Source organism: Ambystoma mexicanum, chromosome 4q (genome assembly GCF_040938575.1).
Source record: "Ambystoma mexicanum isolate Mex_15411 chromosome 4q, UKY_AmexF1_1, whole genome shotgun sequence".
Classification (NCBI taxonomy): Eukaryota; Metazoa; Chordata; class Amphibia; order Caudata; family Ambystomatidae; genus Ambystoma; species Ambystoma mexicanum.
This window is the reverse complement of record NC_090928.1, coordinates 440,277,292-440,303,730: the sequence shown is the minus strand read 5'-3', so window position 1 is coordinate 440,303,730 and position 26,439 is coordinate 440,277,292. Positions and strand designations below refer to the sequence as shown.

The window sequence follows — 26,439 nt, the reverse complement described above, 5'->3', positions numbered from 1 at the left end:
GTCGTACACCTCGTCGTCCGTACCCGTCGCGGCCGTGTCAGTCCCCGTATCATCCCCTCGAGTTGTGGACGGGGAGGAGGGCTGAACGGGGCGCGACGGCTGAAAAGGAGGTGGAGGGTGAATCCTTCTTTTCTTAGGAGGGGGGCTGCCCGAAGGGCCTTGTTCCGGGTCCCCCAACGGGAGTGGTTCCTCCACTGGTAACGGCAGTCTCGTCCTTATCTCTGAGCATAAGGACTGTATAGCCAACAAAATGGCCGCCGAGTTGTCTTGCGGCACTGGCAGAGGGGAATCCGACGGGCGGTCAGGGGCCCCGTCGGTACCCTCGACGACATGTCGTCGTCTCCTGCGTCGGGATCCCTCCCGACGGGCTGGTCTTCTTCCACGCCAACGCCGTGGCTTAAGACCTCGATCAGTTCTTCCTCAGAGGTTGAGGCCGAATCCACGGCGACCTCCTGCCCCCCCTTTTTCTTCTCCGTCGGAGGTTTCACGGGGGTCCTGTCGATGGGCATAAAAGAGGACTCCCTCCGCGGTGGCAGGGAGACTCTGAGCCCCGAGGTCGCCACCACAGGCGTAGCCTCCACAGGCTGAGCCAGGGCCGCCGCGACTGTCTCGATAGAGGCCTTGGCCGGATGGATTAAGGCTTTCACCACCCTTGGTGCGCTCACCGCCTTCTCCTTGAGGGGGGGGGACACTGCCTCGCTCCCCCTCCGCCTTTGAGCTCGACCGGGGCCTCTCCAGGAGCTTCGCCGGGTGCTCGGCCTTCCTCTTACCCGACCCAGAGCGTTGGCTCGTGGTTGATGGTGCCGGGGAGGGTGCGCCCTGCCTGGCGGCAGTAGAGCCCTGCCGTTCGGCGCTCCCGGTGCCAGCGGACTCGCGGTGCTTGGCCTTATGTTGGACCCCCGTCGCCGGGGCGTCCTCAAAGGTCTTAGAAGACCGCTCGGATTTCTTCCTCTTCTTCTCGCCGGACGGGCTCTTCCCTTCCAGCCAGTTGGCGAGACGTTGATGGCGGTCCTTCATGGTCCGCTCCGACATGTTGCCGCAAAACGCACAGTCCTTCTCCACGTGCGTCTTGTCTTCATGTAGGCAGTAAAGACAAAAGGAGTGTTCGTCTTCCTTAAAGACATTCTGCAGCTGGCATCCAGGGCAGACCCTGAACAGCTTTCCGGGCGTCGAGCTTCCCTTCTCCTGGGCCATGACCGAGATGGGCCTGAGAAACTTCTGGAGTCCTCCAAAAGCGTAGCTCGACGAATCTTCACCCTTGAGGGGCGTAGACGAATCCGACACGGGTCCCCGTTGATCGGATGGAGAGTCGATGGAGCTTGAGGCTCTTTTGACCGAAAAAAACAAAGTTTTTGAGAAAAAACGTGAAAAAATAGCACTAACGCTCGAGAGCAATAGCACGAGGATCCCAACACATGAACGTGCGGTAAAAATCTGAAGATGGCTGCCAGAGGCGGGGCTTAGGTAGAGGGCAGTCATTGGCTGTGGTCAGTATGACGCAGAGATCAGTGATTGGTTACTACTACGAAAGACAGATCAGAAACGAAACTGATACTGGTTTTTTCTTTACCGAGGATTCCCAGCCTGACGACGGGGAATATTCATGAGCATGTGAATCCATGCCAGACCCCATGCTGGAGAACTGCCACAATGAACGTTAAAGGAATAAAGGCCAGTACTGTAACAGTGGATCGCTCCACCTCCACAAGGACACTGCAGGCCCTGGGGGACCCGGTTCATCACCGGTGGAGAGAAACCGGAAATACTTGATCCGGGAAGTGGTGCTGAGAGCAGTGGCAGTATATCTAAGCAGGTGGGGAAACCCAAAGGTTCCGGGTCGGGAGACATCAAGTCCATGATGCAGTCCGCGGAGACTCAGAAGCGCAGCCAACTGCAGGCGCAGGCCCAGATCCACTCTCCCCCTCCCGGGGTCTTGGGGGATTGCGACGACCCACCAATTCGCAGGTCAGATCTATTAGCAATGTTACAGGAATTGAAGGAGGATATTAAGGATAGTGCAACTGACCTCGCCAAGTCCATCACTGACCTTAACAAAGGCATAGTGGCAGTTGAAAGAAGGGTCGATGAGATGGAGACAACAGTAGCCGAACAAAGCCATGAACATGAAGAATTAACAAAAAGGGTTCGGATCCTAGAGCAACAAATGGAGCGTGTCCAGGAAAGACAGGAGGATGCAGAGAATAGATCCCGGCGGAATAACATACGCATCTGGGGGACCCCGACATCTGTCACTGATGGAGACCTGCAACAATATGTGACGGAGTTCCGTCACATCCTGGGCCCAGAAACCGAGAGGGACATTGTCCTGGACCGGACCCACAGGGTCTATTCATCGCTTCAGTTAAAGAAAAACCTGATTCTGGACGTGCTAACTCGAGTGCATATGTTTCAGCTGAAAGAGCTCATCATGCGAGCTGCATGGGAGAAAGAACCCATAGATTTCTGCTCTACACCCATTCTGCTGTTTCAAGATCTTTCCCAAGCCACCTTGAATAAGAGGAAACGGCTGCGGGTCGTCACAGACTGGCTGCGAAGAAGGAAGGTTCGCTATCGTTGGGTGTCCCCGACTGGGCTGCGCTTTGAGTGGAAGGGTCAAAGGTACACGATAACAAAAGAGGAAGAAATGGACGAGCTCATGGGAGAGGAGGAAGGTAGCGAGGGCAAGGAACAAGCAAGATCCCCATGGGGGAGGGAGGAAAGAGAAGACCCTTTGGCAAAGTAACAATGGAAACCAGTGCGCCCCCGCCAAAGAGGCCACAGAAGGGATCCTAAAGCGGGGGACCCAGCCTGAACGGGGAGGACGGTGCAACCCTGCGAGCTGTCTGGCGCATTCTATCTCAAACTTTGGAAAGACCGTATTTTGATTCTGTATGCCTTGAGGGTATTGGAGAACCAAGCAGTAGTTGTACAAGCATGAATAAGGGGGCAAGGGGTGGGAAGGGGGTGGGGCAGACCCTAAATTTCCCAGGGGGTAATACACCCGGTGACACTCCGTGGTGTAACCATTGGAGTTATGCTTGTTGAAGTTAAGGGGGTTAAAATACGTCGGGTGTTGAGGGGGGGCGGTTGAATATCCTTTTGTGGTGGAATCTATTCATGGGGGATTAAGATGCCCAGGAGAATGACCCAGTTGGAGAATAGCGCTTTGGGCATGTTATCATGGTATATTAATGGCTGACTTAACCTTTGTCACATTATATGTCCAGGGGCTTAACTACGCAGTTAAAAGAAAATCGATCTTGAGTAGACTCAGGGTCATGCAGGCCTCAGTTGTTTGGCTACAGGAGACGCATCTGCTCCCAGTGGACGAACACAGACTGCGGAGCAGGGCCTTCCCTGTAAAATGTTTTGCCTCTAGTGGTACCAAAAAAAGGGGAGTGGGCATCCTCCTGCCTAAGGAGATCCAATTTGAGAAACAGTTTGTAAAGAGGGACCCAGAGGGCCGTTACTTGATGCTAGGGGGGTCATTGATGGGCCAGCAGGTCACGCTGGTGGCAATTTATGCCCCCAACGAGAGGCAAGACCGCTTTTTTCTAGAGTTGCTATCCAAAATTGCATTGATTCTACGTTCAGACAGGCCTTGGCAACATTTCTCAGGGAACTGCACTTAATAGAAACATGGCAGTTCTTTCACCCACTGGAGAAAGCGTACACTCACTATTCGGCAGTACACAGGGGACACTCTAGAATTGATATGGTTTTGATTTCAGATTCCTTGGTCCCGCAGGTCACGGGCCTAGACATTGGGGTGCGGTGCCTGTCAGACCATGCCCTTGTCTCCCTAAAGATGGAGCTGCTTACTACGCAAACTCGTAGGCCCTGCCTCTTAAACGAGGTGATCCTAAAAGATCTAACCCTAAGAGCAGATATAGAGCGAGTCCTGAGGGATTATTTCCAAGAAAATGTCACACAGGAGGTAGACTGGGCCACAATTTGGGATGCAAGTAAAGCGGTGGTACGGGGCGAGTTTATAGCGCATACAGTGGGATATGTTAAGAGAAAGGAGGGAGTGAAGTGGGAGTTGGAGGCCAAGGTAAGAGAAGCAGAGGCGGAATACAAGAACAGAGGCTCACAAAGGACCTGGAGGGATTTGAAAAAAGCCAGAGCAGCCCTATAAACGTTACTGGCGGATGAGTCTGCGCAGCTCCTCTTACGGAGCAAGCAATCTGATTACATACATGGGGACAAGGCCAATCGCTTTTTGGCAGCTAAACTGAGACAGCAGAAAGCCCGGAACCATATTGTACAGCTTAGAGAATGGAGTGGGAACCTGGTGAGGGGAGAGAAGGAACTAGAAGGGGTTATGCACTCGTATTATACCGACATCCTAAAGGGGGAGAACTTAGAAAAGGAAGCACAGGTGGCCTTCTTGGATCAGGTGACCCTGCCACAACTTAGCAAGTCGGACAGATTAAGGCTGGAAGAACCCATATCCGAGGAAGAAGTGGGGGAGGCAATAGGAGCATTGAAGGGTCATAAATCTCCAGGCCCGTATGGGTTAAGTAATGCGTACTACAAAATGTTCAGCCCGATCCTGGTAGGTTCTCTAACAAATGTATTCAACTTTATCAGGGACTCGGGGCGAGCCTCAGGGGATATGGGCCCAGCCAACACGGTCCTTCTGTTAAAGCCGGATAGGGACCCCTTAGATTGCGCCAGTTACCGCCCCATCTCATTATTGAACGGGGATGCAAAAATATACTCCACTGTAGTGGCCCGAAGATTAGCAAAAATTCTCCCAAAAATAATTCACCCGGACCAGGCGGGTTTTGTAAAAGGGCAGCATACATATGAGAACATACGCAGGGCCATAGATACGATAGAATGGGGGCAGAGGACAGGGAAGAGATTTTCGTTGTTAGCATTAGATGCCTCCAAGGCTTTTTATAGCCTACACTGGGGATACCTGCATCTTACCCTTGAGAGGTTTGGGTGCGGGCCGGCATTTATACGCATGGTGATGGCCAACTTTGTGTTTCCGTCACCACGACTGATGATCAACGGACGGCTCACAGACAGTATTCTTATCCGTAAGGGCATGAGGCAGGGCTGCCCATTATCCCTGCTGATTTTTGCCATGGCCATGGAGCCGGTAGCGCAGCGAATCCGGGCTGACCAGGGTATCCGAGGGGTGGAAGTTGGGACAGACGGACCTCAGAAGGTGGCCCTCTATGCGGACGATATCCTTTTGTTTGTGAAAGACACGACAAGCTCCCTCCCTAGTGCCATAGAGCTGCTGGATAAATTCACAAAGGTCTCAGGGTTTCACATTAACTACCCCAAATCTAAGGCGCTTAATATCACAGAGGTTACTGAACAGGTGTCAGAGTGGGAGAGCCGATATCCTTTGAAATGGGAACAGAAAGCTATAAAATACCTAGGTGTCCACCTGACCCCCACCTACGATAGGCTATATGGGGCTAACCTTCCAGGCCTTCTGAATTCACGGACGCAAGATCTTAAACGATGGGATCTGCAGGAATATTCATGGCTGGCACGCATAGCGGCAGTCAAGATGAACCTGCTGCCCAGGTTCCTTTACGTGACTGGCGCGCTGCCGATAGGTATACCAAATCCAGCAATCAAAAAGCTACAGGCAGAGGTGATGTCCTTTATCTGGAAGCGGAAGAAGCCAAGGGTTCCCAGGAAAGTCCTATTTAGACCACAAGTTCTGGGAGGCTTGGGGGTGCCGGAATTTCACACGTATTTATGGGCAGTACAGGTGGCATCCATGCTGCAATGGTCACCCAGGGACAATCAAAATCGGTGGGTGATCCTGGAGAAAGCAGCATCTAGGATACCCCTGGAATACTTGGGTTTCCTCACAGGTCGTTAGAGAGGCAAAGGGGGCACACAACTGGAGGCTTCCAAGGCCACCCTGTGGTATTGTGACAAAGCCCTACGGGGGAATAAGGTGAGGGAGGGGGAGGCCCGCTTGCCCCGGTAGCTCTTAATCCAGACTTCACGCCAGGTCTACAGCAAGACTTTTGGAAGCATTGGGGAGGGAAGGAACAGGCTCTGGCATTGGGGGATCTCTACTCGGAGGGTACATCGTTAACTTTTGAAAGCTGCAAAGCTAAATTCCAGGTACCGGAGAAGGAACGCTTCCACTACATTCAACTCAGACATTGGATCACCAACGCGAGGGTACGAAAGGGAGCTACAAGAGCCCCCACAGGGCTGGAGTTTATGGGTCAAGAGGGAAGGGATTAGAAAGGGGTGTCAAGATTGTACCAGCTGATGGGGGAGGCGGACCCTGAGGAAATTCTCCCATATATGCAAAAATGGGCTACAGATGTGGGAAGACCTATTTTGGGGGAGTCATGGGGTCGCATATGGCACCGCACCGCCAAGGGCTCTAAATGCACATCAAATAAAGAGGGGGCGTACAAGCTTTGCCTTTGCTGGTATATGACACCACAACAAATGCCTTCCATCAACCCGGACTATTCCATCCTTTGCTGGAGGGGCTGTGGACAACCTGGGGACCTAATCCATATATGGTGGAAGTGTCCAGTGGTAGAGACTTATTGGAAGGAGGTCCTAAGCCATATAAAAGATATAACCGAGACACAATTGCCTTTTGACCCGGTGGTTGTCTTGCTGGTTGATGCAGAGGAGGGGAGCTACGCCAATTCTGGATGCAGGGCTAGCCTCATCACCCACATGTTGAGCACAGCAAGAATAACCATAGCGCAGCCATGGAAGAACAAGCAGGGGTCGGTAGTGGCCGCATGGTGGGTGAGACTCTGTGGGGTGATGGCCATGGAGAAAACGACAGCAATTGCTGATGCTCCTACTCGAAATATATTAATACCTGGGCACCGCTTCATGAATTCATGGACGACAGGGATCAGATGTATTTTAAACCTAGGTTACTTCGTAATGTCTCTATATCCTATAACTGCGGAAACTTGAGGGGCGAGAAGGACTGCGCCTGAGGGACCTCCTAGGCAGTTGGATGTAGATGCTATATTCCACCCAAATGTTGAATTGTTATTGAGGTGGGGGGGGGGGGTTAGGGGGAGTTGTATTAGTTAAATTTCAGCAGCAAACGGCAACCCAGAAGGGGGCAGTTGGCGGGAAGGACGCTGGTGATGTTATTGTTTGATATTCCTTGACACACGAATGTTTGTAATCCATACTGCTGAGAAATAAATACAGTTGAAAAGAAAAGACTAGGTGAGGGGTGAAAAAGATTACCCTTCACCTATGGACAAGGTAAAATCGTTACCTAGTTAAAGCAAAAAGTTCCGGAGTTGGCACAGGTCAGGAATATTTATCAGTTATATGAAAAATCCTACCTAACAACTATAACTAAGGTGGCTTTCTAAAATCTGTCCACCAGTCCAGATTCTAGAAATCTGTCTCAGTGCTCAACAACGACCACAGAATTTATAGTTCCTCCTAGGTCCTGTAAAAAAAAGGGGAACGTGTCCTTGGCTGGTCGGAGGCATGTGGGGACAAAAAGAAAAGTGGTGCAATTACCTTGGGTGTCACAAAGTCGTAGAAGTGTGCATCCAGGTGCAGTGTGTTTAAACCAACAGCAAGTCACAAAGCCCACAACCACACCAGAAGTGCTATACACCCCCTTCCTCACAAAAAAAAGAAAAAACATGTCAATTGCGCACAGAGCAGAACATGTGCAGTCTTATTGACAAGGGAAAAACACTTATGAAGGATCTTGCGAGGGGACAAGGCCAGATATTGTTTTGCTGTGTAGAGCACTCTCTGAACCATGATTTGCGATTTGATTCTCCCACAAACAATGGAAAAAGAAGGTGAAAGGGGGAGTTAGACCATGCAGCCATGAAAATATTGAACAAGCACAAGATTAAATATTAATCCCCTCTGCAACTTTTTGCTTTTATAAAAACATCTTGTTAAGGTGCCGTAATGGTTTCAGATGGTTATACAAATTTAAATCACAAATATATGCAGATGTATTCCAAATGGTTGCAGGGTGTTAGGCAAGATTGTATGCAGTACCCTTTGGGTGCACTACAACAACCCTGGCCTCCTGGCAATAGGAACTCAACCTTTGGTATAAGTCTGTACTACACAGGTTGGTAGCTTGTTTGAGCAGCCAGGCCCATCTCAAGAGGGGTCAATGTGAGCTGTAGGGGAGTTACAGAGGTTCACAGTGACAAGTATTCAAATAAACTCTTACACACAAGGTTTCTTTAATAAACAATTATTAATGTATTTATCAGTCAGTTAGAGTAAGCCTTCTTCAGAAGGGGGCAATATAATAATAACACTCAAATATACTTCACAAAATACACACTCATAGGTTCTAAATCAATAATTACCCTTTTGGGATGGCCCACAGACACAACCTACAACCTCAGGTGACTTCCAATAGCTAGGTTGCAGGGGACATTAATATATCACTGTTGCATTCAGAATATTGTTAGGATGTCAAAGGAAAAGGTTTTAGAACATACAAGAGACCACAAATATTCTCAAGCAGGCAAATACTTTAAAATCCCCAATAACAGTTATTCAGTGGAACAAGCTAAGCCAAAGTCAATGGGCAAAAGTCTATAGGAGATGAATCACTTCTTGGCAGGTAAGTAAGAAAAGTCTTTGTACAATGTTTTGAAGTCTTTGAAGAAAAAGAAGAATCAATGTAGGGCCACAAGATGTTAGACTTGTGAGAGGTAGAAGATGCAAGCAACTCTACAGTAAGAGGTAAGTTCTCTCAGACTTTACAGTACCATTGTATTGAAGAAAACGTGCAGCAGGTGACTTCTGTTCCTGAACAGATCTGCGGATCTCACTGTTCCTGGGCCTCAGTCATGGGGACAAGAGGGAGGACTTCTTGGGACCCCTGCACTGCAATGGGACGGTCACCGCTCACAACTGGAAAACTTCAAACAAGTGGCTGTTCGGTGTATCAGCTCCTTGCGTCTATCACAATTAGCAACAACGCGGTTCCTGGCTGTCGAGATCGGCTTTCCTTGCTTCTGGGCCCCCGCACTCTGTTGAGGGGCTCAGGCTCGGTCAGTCCTGCTTCCTGTGAGTCCAGAGGATCTTCCTGAAGCTCATGGCCAGCTTAAAAGCAATGCACTCAAACTTGTGTTCCTCTCCCTGGCTATTCGGTTTCCAGCAGCAACTCAGTGGAAATTCAACCAGCTCCGAGAGGATGTCCAGGTGGCTTACTTTGGAGTTGATTGGTCCCACCAACTCAAAGGGAGAAGTCGTCTTTGCAGCAGCTTCTCTGTCGATATGAATTTGGAGTTTCAGCACAGCAGCAGGGCTTCACTGGGCAAACCAACGGTCCAGGAGTTGCAGCAGGCGTCCTCTTCAAGTTCTTCTTCGGTTCCTTCATTCCAGTGGTCGACTCTGGCTTCCAAGCCAAAAGCCTCGCCTTTTATGCAGCTTGCTCCCATTTATTCCAGCCCAGCTGTCTGTCAGCAGCTGTCTGTCAGCCGGCCTATCACTACAGAGTGCATTTGGGTCTCCTAGGAGTCTCAGCACAGGGAGCTTTGGGCACGTACCTCACTTCCTGCCCCCGCCAGACACTCTGCAGCGAGAGGCGGGCTTCACGAGACAAAACGAACAAAGGGACCAAACTTGGTTTGGCGTGCAGAGGAAATCTCAAGACGGACCTTTCCACAAAGAAATGGCGAAAAAAGAAGACCGGGCCATTTTGACAAAAATGGCACCCATGCGTGCTTTACGGTGGCTGCGAACGCAACCCGCAGTAAAATCCCATAATGGTAGTAAAACTTAAACCTCTGCCACCAGCCATTCAGTGAGGAAGGGGAAACATTCAAATGTTACATGAGAAGCTAGACAAGGGAATACTAGGTAACCCCTCCAGCACGCTATTGTAATATAGTGTGTGCTGGGTCTAGAAATGTACAAATGTAAGCAAAGTAATTTCACTTTACTGCTCTAGGAAACAGTGGTTTATCACAGAGAAGGTATTTAAACCTTTGGAAATTTGGAAGACTTCCCTGTGTCACTGCACTGAAGGTGCTGTGTGACACAATGTAAAAGATGATGGCTATGGAGTTTGTCAGACTTCACAACCAAAAGAAACAGACAAAAAACACATATTTAAAAATAAAAAGTCCCAAAGTTCAGCAAAAGAGCTGGGGGTGTCTAAGGTTGGCGGAATTTAGCACTATACTGAAAATTCTCCCTAATAAAGAGGAAGACAAGTAGATTGGGCCAGATGTTGCTTGACAAGGAGGAAGCATCATAAGATCCTGAAAATATAACTGTGGCTTCCGAGCAAAGCAGATCCAGGGTGGTGGAGGCCACCCAACACAAACAGGGAAGAGTCCATTGTGCTAGGAAGATGTTTACTCATGGATTAGAGGAGCAATACTGTGTCTGAAAAAAGGAAGCCCTTAAAAATATCATTCACTAGCAACTCAATCATCAACCTCTTGAAATGCCACACCTGCTGTAATCAAAAAGGAAGAACATTTGAATCAATTATATACTGACCTCAGAGTTCGAACCACCATCGTAAGCACTAGTAGCAAGTCGGGCCAAGTTGCAGAGGTGTTGAAACAGGTTTAGGCCAGTCATGCTAATGGATTCAGGTTTTAGCTGGGGCATCTAAATGAACAAAACAGCCAAAAATAAGTTAAAGTAGTGTTAAAACGGTCACTTTCAAACACCAACATAGGAGAAACACCTGCCAAACAAGATACATTATGCTTGCAATGGCAAGCAGGTGCCATGTAAAAGAAAAATATTCCTAAGTAGGATCAGTATTTCACTTGTTTATGTTAACTTCTATTGGCAATTTCTTCAATATTTTCTCAACATCTAGTGAAAATCTCAGAAACCTTTCACACGCGTGAGAAGGAGAAATTACTTACCGTAATGTTCTTTCTATGAATTCTTCTCCCGCAGGTTCCTCATCGGATAGATATCCCGTCCAGCTTTGCAGCTTCGGAAAGGGGCCTAGTGGACCTCGACTCGACCGCCGTTCTGTCCTGCTGGGTGTTCGTTCATCGTTCCGGACATGACGTCAGGCGTCTTATATAAAACTGTCACTATGACCCATACCTCAGTTTCCCCAATTTCCCCCCCCCCCCCGAGCTCGCCATGCTGCATAGGAAAACAGAGAGCTCTAACAATGGGCTAATAAGCCCAAAAGAAGCTTCAATAACAATAAGCTTCCAAAGGAAGGAAGAACCTTGTGTAAGACACCACAATCCATAGCGTCAGAAGATATTTTTTCCCCAAACATGCAGGATGAAAGATGGAAAACGTTCACCAAAGGACCCTCACCAAGTCACAACCCAAGAGAAGATGCGCACCAACCATTGACTTCCTAAGCAGGGATGGACGTGAGGGGAGATGAGGAATCTGCGGGAGAAGAATTCATAGAAAGGACATTCCGTTAATTTCTCCTTCAATGAATTGCCTTTCTACTGCAGATTCCTCATCTGATAGACTCCCAAAGCAGTAGAGCAAAGGAGGTGGGCAGAAAATTAAACTGACAGATTTTGCAGCACAGCCCTGACAAAACGCGCATCAGCAATGCGGACAACATCTAGACTATAGTGTCTAGTAAATGAATGAAGAGAGGACCATGTTGCTGCACGACAAATATCCCTAACCGGTACCCCGCCTTTGTAAGGCAGTTGATGCAGAGACCCCTCTAGTCAAATGTGTCATGATGCATGACTGCAGTTCCCTACATGCAGACTGGTAACACTCCGCTATGCAGAAGATGATCCAACGGCATAACATCTGTATTGTTATCGCCAGACCTTTACGCGCTAAAGAGAAGGCCACAGAGAGTTGGTCAGTTTTTCTGAATTCAGGGGTCCTGGCAACATAGAAGGTTAGGGTACTCTTGGGATCTATCTGATGGAAGACTGTAAGGTCTATGGACTGTGACGGATGGAATTCGGAGACCACTTTTGAGAGAAATCCAGGTATTACCTTAAGTGAAACTTTCTCCCCAAAAAACGCAGGAAAGGCGGTTTGCAACGTATGGGTTGCAGTTCACTAACCCACTTAGTGGATGTTATTACCACTAGAAGGGCTGTTTTTAGAGAGAAGAGCCACGAAGAGCAAGTGTGCATAGGCTCAAAAGGAGCCGCCATCCGAAGGCTGAATTACTCACCGTAATGATCTTTCGATGGATTCCTCTCCCGCAGATTCCTCATAATGATAGATATCCATGATCCAGCTCTGCTGTTCGGAAACCTTTTGACATGGGGCATAGTGGACTTGACCGTTGATCCGTCTTGTCGGGCTCAAGATCATCAGCACCGGAAGTGACGTCAGGCATCGTATATATAGCACGTCACTCGCCCCATGCTTCAGTTCCTCCAATTCCCCAAACCCCCGCGATTGAACGCTGCAGAAGAAAAAAACCACAAGAGGCGGCTAACCAGCCGTTAATCATTAACAAGGATACACCCCAACAACAATGTTTGAAATATTGTTTTTTTTTAAAGAAACAGAAGCGGTCATCCCAGAGCCATCACCAGATGCTTTCTCGTTTGGACAGAAGCAGCAACCTACAGCACTATGAGCGGAATGGATGGGAGGGTCGATGAGGAATCTGCGGGAGAAGGAATCCATACAAAGATCATTATGGTGAGTCATTTCTCCTTCAATGGATTGATTTTCTCAAGCAGATGCCTCATCATGATAGACTCCCCAAGCAGTTAGGATAACTGAGGTGGGCTGAAAGACTTAAACCAGTACATTCTGTAGAACCGCCCTACCAAACCTTGCATCAGTTCCCCATGCACCATCCAAGGCATAGTGCTTGGTGAGGGTATGCAAGGATGACCAAGTGGCTGCCCGGCATATATCCCTAACAGGAACCTCTCTCTGGAGGGTTGTAGAGGCTGAGACCCCTCTGGTCGAGTGGCCCCTAATGCCCGCTTGAAGCCTGCCGATTGGGAACACTCAGATATGCATAAAATAATCCAACGTGACAGTGTTTGTTTAGTAATTGCAAGACCTTTTCTAGGCAAGGAAAGGGCCACAAACAACTGGTCTTATTTCCTAAACTCAGATGTGCAATCAACATAGAAGCTTAACGCTCTCTTGGGGTCAAGGCGGTGGAAACGCTGTTCCTCTTTTGAGGGATGTGGAGGAGGGTAAAAGACAAGTAAATCAACAGACTGGGGCAGATGGAACTCTGAAACCACTTTAGGAAGGAATCTGGGTCTGACTTGAAGAGAGATATTCTCAGGAAAGAACTTCAGAAAAAGAGGTTAGCAGCACAAGGATTGCAGTTCGCTAACCCTCCTGGCAGATGTGACCGCTAGCAAAAAGGCTGTCTTAAGGGATAACGGCCCAAATAACATGAATGCATAGGCTCAAACGGAGCCGCCATCAAATAGGTCAAAACCAGAATAAGATCCCAATCTGGGACAACAAATGGGGTTGGCAGAAACTTGTTCACAAGGCCCTTCAGGAACTTGGCCATGATCGGAATAGTAAAAAAGCAACCTTGGGCTGGGGCCCTTTTGAACACAGACAGGGCCACCAAATACCCTTTGACTGTGGCAACCTGAAGGCCTGAAGAGGCCAGTGACAGAAGGAACTCCATCACAGTGGTGGGCAAGAGATAGGGTCAGTCTTCTGTTCACTGCACCACACATCAAATCTTCTCCACCTGCACGTGTACAGAGATCTAGTAAAAGGTCTGCGTGCAGCCAGCAATACCTCAGGTAGCTCCTCCGAGAGGTCCCAGTCATCATGCCTCATCCTCTCAAGAGCCACGCATGAAGGTTGAGAGAATCCGGGGTTGGGTGGAGCACTGAACCATCTACTGGGTTAGGAGATCTGGATGCAGAGGCAACCCGTGAGGCAGACAGATTGTCAGATCCAGGAGATCAGAGTACCACGTTCTCACCCAATCCGGGGCGATCAAGATCATGGTCACTCGAAATCTCTTCAACCTCCTGAAAACCCAAGGGATGACGGGAATCAGGGGAAGGCGTAGTGGACAGGGAAGATCCAATCCACCAGAAATACGTCCCCTAGTGCGCCGTTCGCTGGGAATTCCCTTGAGCAAAACGTTTCGCACTTCCTGTTGGACTCTGTGGCAAACAGATCCACTGCCGGGGCACCCAAGAGAGCGAAGACCTCCTTGAGGACTGACACACTTCCCACTCGTGTGAGACCAAGCTCTGCCTGTTCAAAGCATCCGCCAAGGTGTTCTCTGTCCCTGCCAGATGAACTGCTGAGGCAGAGATTTGGTTCTCGCGCAACCAGAACCACAGCTGAATTGCCTTTGCGTAGAGTGGGCGGAAGTGCATACCACCCTGCTTGTTGAGGAAGTGCATGGCCACAGTGTTGTCTGTCAGGACGAGGACATGCTTCCCCCTGAGAGACGGGGCAAAGGCACTCAGGGCTATCCTGATGGCCCGCAACTCCAGCCTGTTGATATGCCACTTGGCTTCTGAAGGAGACCAGAGGCCGTTCACCTGCAAATCCTCACAGTGGGTGCGCCAACCCATAGGGATGCATCCGTGACCACTCGGGATTGGGGCCAAGGAGGCCAGAAGGGCTCCCCGCCAACAGATTGCTGCGCGTGTTCCACCAGCCGAGTTTGCGGACTACTTGGCTGGACACTGAAAGCGATCCGTGAGAGCTCCCAGATACTGAGACCACTAGTCCCTCAGGAGCCACTGGAGGGATCTTATACGCGGCCTGGTCTCTGGCACTAGAGTAATACAGGAGGCCATGAGACCCAAAAGGCAGAGGAAGGAAGCTGCTGGAAGAGTGGCATGGTTCTGAAACAAATGCACCATCTTGGCTACGCTGCTGACTCTCTCTCCTGGAGGAAAAGCCTTCCCTACCGGGGTTTCTAGGGTTGCTTCGATGAACTGGAGCAGTTGAACTGGTGTCAAATGGGACTTCTTTAAGTTGAGGGAGAAGCCTAGCCTGTGCAGTAGTAGGCAGGTGTCCTCCAGAGACGAGACGTGCCCTGCTGAATTCCCTCGGAGCAGCCAGTTGTCCAGATACGGAAATACAAATACTCCGGATCTCCTGAGGTGAGCCGCAACTACCGCCATGAGCTTGGTGAAGATCCTTGGTGCAGAGGTCAACCCAAAGGGGAGCACTTTGAACTGATAGTGCTTGTCGCCTATGAGGAAACTTAAGAAAATCCTGTGCTTTTGATGTATCGGCACATGGAAATAAGAGTCCTGTAGGTCTATTAGCACCAGCCAGTCTTGTAGTTCGAAGCGTGGAGAATCTCTCTCAACGTCACCATCCTGGATTTGTCCTTCCTCAGGAACTTGTTCAAAGCCCTGAGGTCCAGGATGGGACGCAGACCTCCTCCCTTCTTGGGCACCAGGAAATACCCAGAATACCAACCCGACCCTCTCTGATGCAGAGGCACCTCTTAAACGGCACCCTTCAACAACAGGGCTCTCGTCCCGATTAGATTGATTGAGAAGGTGGAGGTCAGTCTGCAGGCCTCTTTAGGAAAGGCAGACAATAACCGCACCAAATCAACTGCAGGGCCCAGTCATCAGAAGTTATTTCCTGCCACTGGCACCAATGCCCTGTCAACCGTCCACCAACCGTTGCATCATTAGAGAGGAAATCAAAGCGTCTTAGAGGGCGCCGGTGACCGTTCTGCTGATGGTTTGCCCCTAGAGGCTCCTCTGCCCCTTGCGGGACACGAGAAGCGCCTCTGCCCTTGCATGGCTAGCACGAGCTGCACGTTCCAGCCATAGGGCACATAACGTCTATAGCTCTGCACCTGGAGGCGAAGCGGAAGGCAGGTTTGGACGGCTGCACCGCTAGGCCTAATGAGTTAGCAGCCAACCTAGATTCCTTGAATTTCTCTAAGGATTCGTCTGCTTTCTCCCCAAAAAGCATCTCACCTTCAGAGAGCATGTTCAGCAACTGGTTCTGAACATTTGGAGAGAAGCCAGAACTTTTTAGATAGGCTTGACGTCTTATTACAACTGATGAACCCATTGCTCTGTCAACGCAGCCCGCTACATCCAGGCCCGTTTTGTAATGCCTGTTGGCTACCTCCTTCCCATCCTCAACCAGCTTTAAACATCTGTCCTGCATGGCACCCTCAAGGATGTATTCAGCAGCATGTTTTACAGCCTTATATAAGCTAAAGGAGTACTTGGCGAATCCACACACTACATTAGTGGCTTTGAGCGCTATGCCACTGCCATGACCCTTGCCCATGGCCCTCACTGGCAAGTCAGCCTTCCAGTTAGGGCCAGGTCAAAGGCCTTAAAACCTCATCCAAGACTCTCTTCGAGTCAGTCCTGGCGCCTTTGGCGCCAGGCTCATAACCATCATGAAGACCAACATTAGAATGGGACTATTTACTTGGGACTATTTAACTTGGGGTGGGGGTGTTCAGCACACACATAGCTCAGTTACAAGGAACTGAGCTATTTGGGGGTGAGGGGGTTCAGCACACACATAGCTCAGTTACAAGGAACTGAGATATGCGGTCTAGTCTTTTGGGTGTGGCAGGCCTGGGACTACTTTACCTGGACTTCTTTGGGTGTGGCAGGCCAGGGACTATTTTACCTGGACTACTTTACCTGAGACTATTTAAACCACACCCAAACAGCAGAACATGCTTTGCGTTATTCTGCTGTGGGCAGCACAACGCTCACCTTATCCAGTTCTTTGATGCCAGCTTACCTGAAACCAAGGACCTGCAGCGAGAAAGAACACAACGAAACTTACCTGGAACAGTATCCTGTCTTCAATCCATCGCCGACTTCAGTCCACTCACCTGAAGGTACGAACTCCATCATCCGGCACCGCATGCATCCTGGAATACCATAACCTGGCAAGAGGAGAAAGTCAGCATTAGTAAGCGTTTACTCACGTTTCCTTCCGAATGAAGAAAGCCACACAATTCTTACCGGGGTAGTCATCTCCTGGTCAGTATCATTGCTGGAACATTACGGCGCTCGGCGAGGAACATCACAACCTGCAAGGAGAGAAAAGACACAGGTTAGCATTATAAAAGGCGAAACAGCGCTGCGCATCGCGCATTACTCACCGGAAAGCATTGCGCACACCGCGCTTTCGCCTACCGGCCCATGCTCATCTTCAAACCGCTTGACAACTCCAAAATACCTTTCCATACCTAAAAGGAAACAAGCAAGACATTATTATTCGAACTAAGAGGAGCACAAGAACTGCATATAAAGACTGTAAAGCAGCAAACCTACGGAGTCGCAGCAGGCCTGGATTCCCACAGGGGGGGCTTGCACCAGTGAAGTAACTTGGTTGCTGCTCGCCCCCCACATCTACGCGCCCCTGCCACGAGCAGCAGGACGGAGAATCCACCTTCTACAAAATTAAGGTGAGGAGAGGGCCCAAGGGCAGGAAGGAGTTGAGGCCAAGGGAGGTGGGAAAACAAAGACAATCTGGTATTGAATCCAGCTCTCCTATATTGCAGACCCATCTTTAACCAGAGGCCTTACCAAGGAACCGGGAGAGGGTTCGAGAGTGCAAATCATCCAACCAGGGCAGGGTGGCATGCCCGTGGATACCCGGTGAGCCTAACAGCCACCAGAGGTGAACACCTTTCTGGCAAATGCGACAGATGTCTTCTCCTCTGCTCGAAGGCAGATTAGAGGTGGATGCTGCAGGTCTGGTGGAAATAGTGGCAGCCTGTATAAGCAACCCTTCCGGGGAAGGGTGTGTGGCGATGAAAGAAGGGTCTCCTTTAGCCGGCCTATACTTCTCGGTAAAATTGGCATTCACAGGGGGAATGGTACAAGGGTGCTACAATAAGGAGGCTAAAGGGTCCGCAATGGCTGGGTTGAAAGGCATATTATCCTCACCTGTAGGACTCTCGTCCCTAATGTCGGTAATCTCATACCCCTGAAAAGGGGTAGTGGGTGCCTTTAACCGCAGGGTGCCAACCACCATGTGAACCAGATCCCTAAACCTAATATTAGCGTGGGTATAGGGTTGGTTTTGCCGTAAATCAAGCTCTGGGGAAGTGTCCAGACCACTGGCGTCATGTAGACCCTGAGCTAGGGCCAATAAATATGCCTGGTCGCCCAAAAAATGTAATCGACGCCGGGTCCCATGTAGACGGGGTCAACTGAGTCCTTGGGGTCATCGACGCCAAATATGGAATGCATTGAATCGAAGAAACCCGATCTCGACAGTGGAGCAAATGAACCGTCGGCGCCAAGGACTTCAGAATAGGTTAAAAAGCCAAAGCTTTCCGCCGAAGCTTCTTTCAGTGCTGAGGGACACTCGGATAACCGATGGATGTCATGGGCTTCAGTCTTACAGCCCTACAGCGTTTTATGCCTGGTAGACGTAACGCCCAAAGACGTTTTCGACGCTGACGTAGTGGCCGGCTTGGGGTCTGGAGCACCGAGCGCTGCTTTTTGGCACCAAAGCTTGCTGGTTGGGGGCCGGAGCCGCACTTACAGTAGCTTGTCTCTGAAACATTTCTAACATTGAAGTTTTAATACTTTCCCACTCTTCCAGAGTGATCAGCCCTGCCGAGGGCTTGATTCGTTCCGCCGACAAGCTGGACTTGCGTCGAAGGCGGTGGTGCCGCTTCTTCCATGAGGAAGACAAACAATGGCCCCTGGAATAGGACTGTTTCATGGTTTTCTTGCATGTTGTTTCATCCCCTTGTCGGGAGTGGGAACCTCAGTCTCGGCCTACGAAGACCAGACGAATAACTGCGCCAGAGACTTGGCACATGGTCGGCCCAAGGCTAGTTTCCCAGCCCTCTCACACAGGGATTTGAGCTGCATCTTTTAGCACGAAGCGCTGGCCTGCATATCGTGACTAACACCTAGACACCATAGACAGATGTTGTGGGGGTCGGTCAGACATTTTGGCCTGAAGACCGAAACCCTGAGAGATGCCATGGTGTCGAGGATTTAGAAGCAAAACATACAAATAGTAAAACGAAACTGAGTAAACTCGAGTCATGTTCCCGATGCAGCGAGCAAGCTCGCAGAAAAAAGGGACTGAAGCATGGGCCGTAGTGACGTGCTATATACACGACACCCAACGTCACTTAAGGAGCCGACGATCGAGAGCCAGACCATATAGATCAATGGCCGAGTCGAGGTCCACTACGCCCACTGTAGAAAAGTTTTTCGAAAAGCAGAGCAGGATGATGGATATCTATCATGATGAGGAATCTGCGGGAGAAAAGCAATCCATTGAAATATGAACACCAGATTCGGATCACAATCCGGGACAACCAAGTGAGTTGACGGAAACCTATTTACAAAGCCCTTCAGGAATTGTACCATCACCGGGATCGTAAAATAGGAACCTTGATCTGGGGATCTCTTAAACACAGACAAGGCCGCCAAATATCCTTTGACTGTTGACCTGAAGGCCTGCTGAGGCCAGTGACAGAAGGAACTCCATCATGCAGTGGTGGGGAAAGAGATAGGACCAATTTCTCCACCTGCACGCGTACAAACATCTGGTAGATGGTCTGCGTACAGCCAGCAACACCTCGAGCACCTCCTCCGATAGGCCCCAGTCATCATAGCTCACCCTCTCAAGAGACACGCATGTAGATTGTAGGGACTCTGGGCTAGGGTGAAGCACCGACTCTTCCGATTGGGTTAGGAGATCCGGCTGAAGAGGTGGGCAGATGGTTAGATCCAGAAGGTGCGAGTACCACGTACTCCTCGCCTAGTCTGGGGCGATCAGGATCATGGTCGCTCAAAACCTCTTGAGCCTCCTGGGAACCCAAGGGATGACAGGAATAAGAGGGAAGGCGTAGTGGAGAGGGAAAGGCCAATCCACCAGAAACACGTCCCCCAAAGTGCCCTTCGGTGGGAATTCCCTAGAGCAAAACTGTCTGCACTTCCTGTTTTTAATTTTAATACGACTAAATAAATCAATGGAAATTCCCTGCACTTCTGGACTTTTGGGGGACCCTTGGAGCATATGATATTTTATGTCACTTTTAGGTTTGTTTTTGCTATAGAAAAATAGTTTTTCAATTGTATGCAAATACATTTTTTTTAAAATAAACAAAATTAACAGTTCATCGTAGCTGTGTTTCGATAGAGGGCTGGGTTTTATTCTTATTCCCTTTAGGTTCTTAGGAGCCGCTAGCACTTGGATGTAATCAGTGCTAGCTTTCTCACTTCATTTCCAGATGCTCAATTTTCAGGGATTTTGTTAGGGTCACGCAAGTTCAAACGTACTCGCTTTGCGGTATGATCAGCTTCAATTGAGTAAGGCCAGAATTTTGCTGCTTTGTTGTCACTCATTGAGCATGATAATATGATGGGCTCATGATCATTGGTCGTAGTTGGAACCACCTTCATAGATGTTACAAATCCCTATAGGTTAGAAGAAACAAAGAAATCATCCAATGTGGCTTCAAAGGGGCCATTCGTCCAGTTTTTTGCACCTGGAATGTCTCCTTGGATATTGCCATTTGAAGATGTCTCATACCCATTGCTTTTATCCAGTGTTTAAGACGTACATATTTCTTAGCTGATCTCGATGAAGCTGTATATTTTGTATCTACCCTATGTCCCAAGCAATATATGTTTAAATCTCTGGAAAAACTAAGCATCAGTTCTTTGTAGGTTGCATAAATGTCATCAATCTGGTTCGTAACTATCGCCAAGAAATCAGAACAGGTGACATTACCAGGATTCCAGTATAAATTGAATAGAGCAAGGTGTTTGCGAGGATCTTTCTTTCCACAAGATCCAGTGATGGTTAAGATTTGTATAAAAGGGTTTCGGGTGAATTACTTTCACTAAAGTTTGTGAGCATTCCACAAAGGAACTGAGACCAGCAGAAGGTCTTCCTTCAGTCCCTTTCAGGGCTTTATTATGATATGTAGTGAAGCCATCCAAAAATGGGGTCTCCACCAGCCATGGTTCTTGGAGGCATAAGACATTAACTGAAGTCAGGGAGGCCTTGTTTAAGATGTTGGGAACCTTGCATATTCAAGGAGCCGGTCCTAACGGCTTTACCACTTTTTGTGCGACTCTAAATAAAGCTTGTGGCACCCAGTTCCACTCATGATTGTCAAGACTTTCAATTATAACTGCTTTCTCGACATTGCAGTGTTAGGAAGAATTCTCATAAATGTGCTAATTCCTCTCTACCTTATAGACGCCGACCTCTTTAGCTGACCTTTGGCACTTTGTACTTTTAATTCTGTTTGTTTTCTGTGTTTGTTTCTTTTGATTATGGCGTTTTAGACAACTCAATAGGCATCATCTTTTCATGTGTGTTACACAGCACCCTCATTGCAGTAACACAAGGATGTCTTTTAGAATTCCAAAAGGTTTAAATACCTTCTCTGGGATAAACTATTGTTCCCCAGAGAATGTAATGTTAAATTGACTTTACTAGTCTTTTTAAATTCCTAGGCCCAGCACACACTATCTTCCTATAGAGTGCTGGAGGGGTTACCTAGTATCCCCTGTGTCTAGAAACTCATTTAGCATTCAAATGCTACCCTTTTCTATCGAAATGGCTGGTGGCAGTGGTTTTACAACAAACTACCATGATTTTTCCCGACCACAAACACCGGTAGCTAAAAATCACGGGCGCCATGTTTTTCAAGATGGTGCCTTAAGGCCCTTTGTTTAAAAAGGTCCCACTCTTCTTTTTCACCATTTCATTTTGGAAAAGGTCCTTCTAGAGTGTCTCTCTGCAGGCCAAACTAGGTTTGGTCCCTTTGTTTCTTTGCCTTTGGCGGGCTTCAAGACTGAAGACCGCCTCTGGCGTCTGAGTGTCTGGGGTGGACAGGAAGTGAGGGAGGTGCCCGAAACTCCCTCTGCTTAGTCTCCTAGGAGACCCAAATGCACTCTGGCGTGATTGGCTGGCTGACTGTCCGGCAAGGACAGCCACCCTGCTGGGTGAGTGGCAGCTAGGCTGGAATGAAAGGGAGAAAACTGTTTAAAAGGCGAGTCTCTTGGACTGGAAAGCAGAGTCGACCACTGGAACGAAAGAACAGAAGATGAGCTGGAAGAGGACGGCTGCTGCAACTCCTGGACCATTGGTTTAACCTGTGAAGCCCTGCTGCAGGTCCGAATTGTCAAGTTCATCTCGACAGAGAAGCCCCTTCAAGGACAACTTCTTCCTTGGAGTTGGTGGGACCAATCAACTTGTAAGCCACCTGGATACCATTCTCAAGCTGGATAGGATTAACCAGGGAGAGGGACACCAGCTTGTGTGCTTGGATTACAGCTACTGCAACTGAAGTGACTCCATTTTGTCAGGGTTTTTTTTGTTTTGCGATCCTGTGCAGTGCAGGACTACCCGACATCCTCCCTCTTGAGGCTCAGGAACTGTGAGATCTGCAGGGACTGCCAGGAACCAACATCTTCTGGTGCATCTTGTTCTTCATATTAAGGTACTGTGCCAACCCAATTGAGAGAACTTACCTCTCGCTGTGAAAGCTCGTGGAACTTTCCCAACTTGCAGGCCTAATCAGCTTGTGACCCAACATATGATTCTTTTTCGTACAAACTACTTCTGAGAACTTTGGCAAAGACTTTACTGTTTACTTCAAGAACTGCTCTTTCCTATCCAAGACACTAGTCCATTGACTTTGGCCTAGGCCTATTGAACTGAAGGGAGTCCTTATTTAAAGTGACTGAAATGCCATTTCGCTCCTATTTCAGGGGATCCTAATTTACTTAGAAACTTATTGGTTTGGTACTGAAGTGTATTTGTGTATGATATTAAGTTCACTCCTAGTGAATGTTTTCAAATGACTTTGTAATAAATGAATGTTTTACAAGAAACCTTGAGTGTAAGTGTTTACTTGAACCATTGTGATTGTAAGACCTCTGTGTAACCTCTTTTACTGCTCACATTCCCTCTTCAGATAAGCCTGGCTGCTCAGTTCGCTACCACAAAACTGTGTAGTACAGACTTATACCAAAGGTTGGTTTTGCTTACACCTGTAGTCCTAATTGCATGTGGTGGCCTCAGAGTGTACTGCATGAAATTCTGCCTAACATGCAGTCCTGCAAAATCTGAGCTTTGTTTCTGTTAATTATGGTTTTAGATTCAACGTGAAATTGTGTAATTTGGAATTTCGTTTGTTTGTTGTGTTTGAGTTTGTAATAAAAGTTTGTATAAACTAAATGTAACAATAAAAAAATTTAAAAAATTATGATTTTAAATGTTTTAGCATAATTTGGGAGTTTAAATGATTTTCCACTTGCACAGTGGTCGCAGTTAGATGTTGATTCTGGCAGCTCTGTGCTTGAGTCTGTATCGGATCGATGTTCATGTCTGAGTGAAGGCTGAGCGTCTCTCGACAATTTTGTTCATGATGTTTTACATCGAATCCAAGTGATCGAAGGTCATCGAGTGTTTCCATCAGTAGAGTTGCCAGGGCAGCTGAAGCCATATGAAGCAGCACCCTGTCATTTTCTTCTTCAATGAAGAAGGCAACGGTTTTAAAGTCGCTGGCTTGGATGACTCTCAGCATTAGAATATGATGTAGAAGACACAATGTTGTGTCGATTAAGGATGAGATTGTCATCCGCTAGCAAAATGCATTCTAAGATCACTACATTTACTGTTGAAGGCGAGGTCAGAGAAGTTCTTGAGGTTGACTTGCTTGGATTTGCTCTCGCATTGTTGGTAGGTAAAGAGTTTGTAATCATCTTAGCCAGTAGATTGTTAGCTGTTGAGAATTCACTTCCAATAGGAACAGAATTTTTAGTCATCTTACGTAGCCAGCTTTTAGCTAATGAAGATTTAGTAGTAATGTCAGTGAGCTGGGTCTGATAGAAACGATGCGAGTGCAAAGAATGGAATAGCCTCTTCTTCTATCAAGGATGGTGCCACTTCGTAGAGGTCACTATCATTAGCTATTTCAGCTTGATCCTCCTCATACATGGCAGTGCCATCAGGAGTTTGAGTGGCTTGTAGTCACTAGTAACTACTTCATTACTGACTATCTTCTCGACTTGCGGGGCTTTCGCAATGTAATGTGTCTTGCAGGATTTCTTTTTCCCAGATGTTCCTGGGACTTACTGCAGCTCCATATCATGAGGTTTTGTATCACATGGTAACTAAGTTTTACACAAAGCTTCTTGTGCTTGTGGTCTTGATGTTGTTAGGAGTTCGTACATTTTTTCTTGTTTTCTTTTGTGGTATTGTTTGACAGATTTCCTTCCATTCAGCACAAGATCTTGTTGTTTAGCTGTAAATATAGGATAAGTCAATCCATTGTCTATCTGGTCAGGATCCATTAGATTTGCTCCATTCTTGGTGGGCATAGATTCAAAAGCTATTCTTGATGCTCGCATGTTGTCACACTCGCCAGTGTCAAGCTGTTTTGAAGTAGTGGGGATCTCCTCTTTCCCTTCCATCAGATGGAAGCAGAGGAATTAGGACATCGGTTTTTGTGAACTCGGTAGCCATACCAAGACTGCCTTCCTGGGGCGTCTGCTTAGCGGATCTTAATTCTTCCACGATTTAGATTAGTGATTTAAGCATTGCCCCATCCAGTTCTTTATCTTTTGATCATCTTTCTCTGGCTGCTTCTATGAAGGATTCTATTAAGATCAGCTTGGAATTCATTAGGGCAGTCAGAGTAGTCAGGTCCCTCTGGGTTTCCAATAAGCTCAAGTAAAGTTTCAGATAGGGGGCCCGTGCATTAGTTACGGCTGAGATGATGTTGGCCTGAAGCTGTGCAATCTGTGTGGAGTTAATTTCTTTCTTTCTTTTAATTAGAAATGTGTTTTTTTGTTGCAAGGAAAACAAAGTCAGAGTGCTAGGGTGGCCCCAAAATAGAGTAATTTCCCTCCGTAATGATGGGCATGCACTTGGCAGTGCCCCCTGCTTTCATTTCCATTTGGGAACCAGCCATGGCACTGGTTGGGCATTACACCAGACACCGTAGGGGGTAGGGGGAGAGAACTACATCCCTGGGGCGGCCATTCATTTCTCTTCTCACTGCGCTCCTAAACTTTCTAAGTCACACGCATAGATTCTACTTTTATTTCACTGTAACCTCCCGCCCTATATCTCTTCCAACCTCCCCCTCCCCTTCTACTCTAGATTGTTCCCCTCCACCCTCCCCTTTCACCTCTCCCCTAGCACTTTGGTATGGCTTGAAGATGGTATTAAGCACTATTCAGAAAATCTACATGGATGCATATTTCCTTTTTGTTGTTCGTCACTCACTATGTTTCTGTCAATTCGTTCATTGATTTGATCACTGTAAAGCCCCTGGCTGACCTTCTGCAACTGTCCCCCTTGTATAAAACCAGCATCAGGGCCCACATTACAGAAGTTAGAGTGCCTGGCGTTATTCTGCCAATCCTTACCAAAGGGTGGGAAACATAGTGAGCTGCTAGCTGTTAATCAAATGGTACCGTTTGGAAAAGCTCCTTCATGCAAAAATATAAAGCTCAAATCACACTGTATGTTTTCATAATTTCTCTTCTACCATGTTTGAGGAAAGCAGTCTCTACCTCACAGGCTGACTTCTTAACTCTCGTGGAGGACATGGTTTAGATGAATGGTCTCCAGCGTATTTTGTCAGTTATTGTTTAATTATTGTAATTTACTGTGGCCACATCTTTTTAAGTCTTAACAAAGTAAAGGTAACTCTGTATGGCATTGTGTATATACATGTCATCAGCACACTGCAAGCAGGCTAGGAAATGTCACCACTTCAAACGTTGCGTAGTTAATGCTGGTAGTTTGAAGAAACCGCGCATTCACATTGGCTGAACCATATCCAGATAATGTTATAGATATAGGATTTGCTTGATGTTATATCTAAGGCAGAGAGAAACACTGCACAATGGAAACTCAAAAGAAATGTCTTGATTTGTGTAATTATGCTGGGTAGATCCAGGGCTACAGTATTACGCAAAAAGCGAGATTGCTTACCGGATTGCAATATGAGGATTACATTCTCGGGGGTCTTATTCAGTCAGGCCATGTACACTGGTGGTTAGCTGCGCAGGGTGCACTTTTTTTTTTCTTAGCACCATTTCTAATTAAAATGCTGCATTCCTCCAAAAGATGAATAATTAACAAAAACGTGTTGGAGCACTAAGAAGATCATTCCCACTTTCAAGAAATAGAAACTGTTCCTCTGTTGCCCATTACATCGCAAGGGGCACCGTGACAATTAAACAGCCAACACTATTTTGCTGGCTTGTGTTTTGATAGCTGGCCGTCTACAGGTTCGTGGGTGCCATCCTATGGAGTGTTGCAGGGATACCCCTCTCCTGTATATGAATGCCAGTCCATGATCTTATACCACAAGAGCCAACCAATCTATTCTGTGTGTCTTAGCCTCCCCTATGCCTTGCTTGCCAGTGCCGCTGATATGCCATATCCAGTAGTGCCTCACCTATGCCTTGCCCGTCGGTGCCTCCCCTGTTCCTTGTCACCGAGTGTCTCCCCTGTGCCTTGCTTGCCCCACACCCTCCCAGTGCCAGCAGTGAGAGGCACCTTTAGCTA

General features: G+C 48.0%; 1 protein-coding gene across 1 annotated transcript in view; it reads right to left on the bottom strand.

Moving 5' to 3' along the window:
• USP34 (ubiquitin specific peptidase 34) overlaps positions 1 to 26,439 on the bottom strand; it is a 3,618,222-nt gene that overhangs the window by 2,548,164 nt on the left and 1,043,619 nt on the right. The window contains exon 22 of the mRNA XM_069608012.1: positions 10,486 to 10,599. Within this exon, the coding sequence (XP_069464113.1) occupies positions 10,486 to 10,599 (114 nt within the window). The remainder of the gene's footprint in view (positions 1 to 10,485; positions 10,600 to 26,439) is intronic.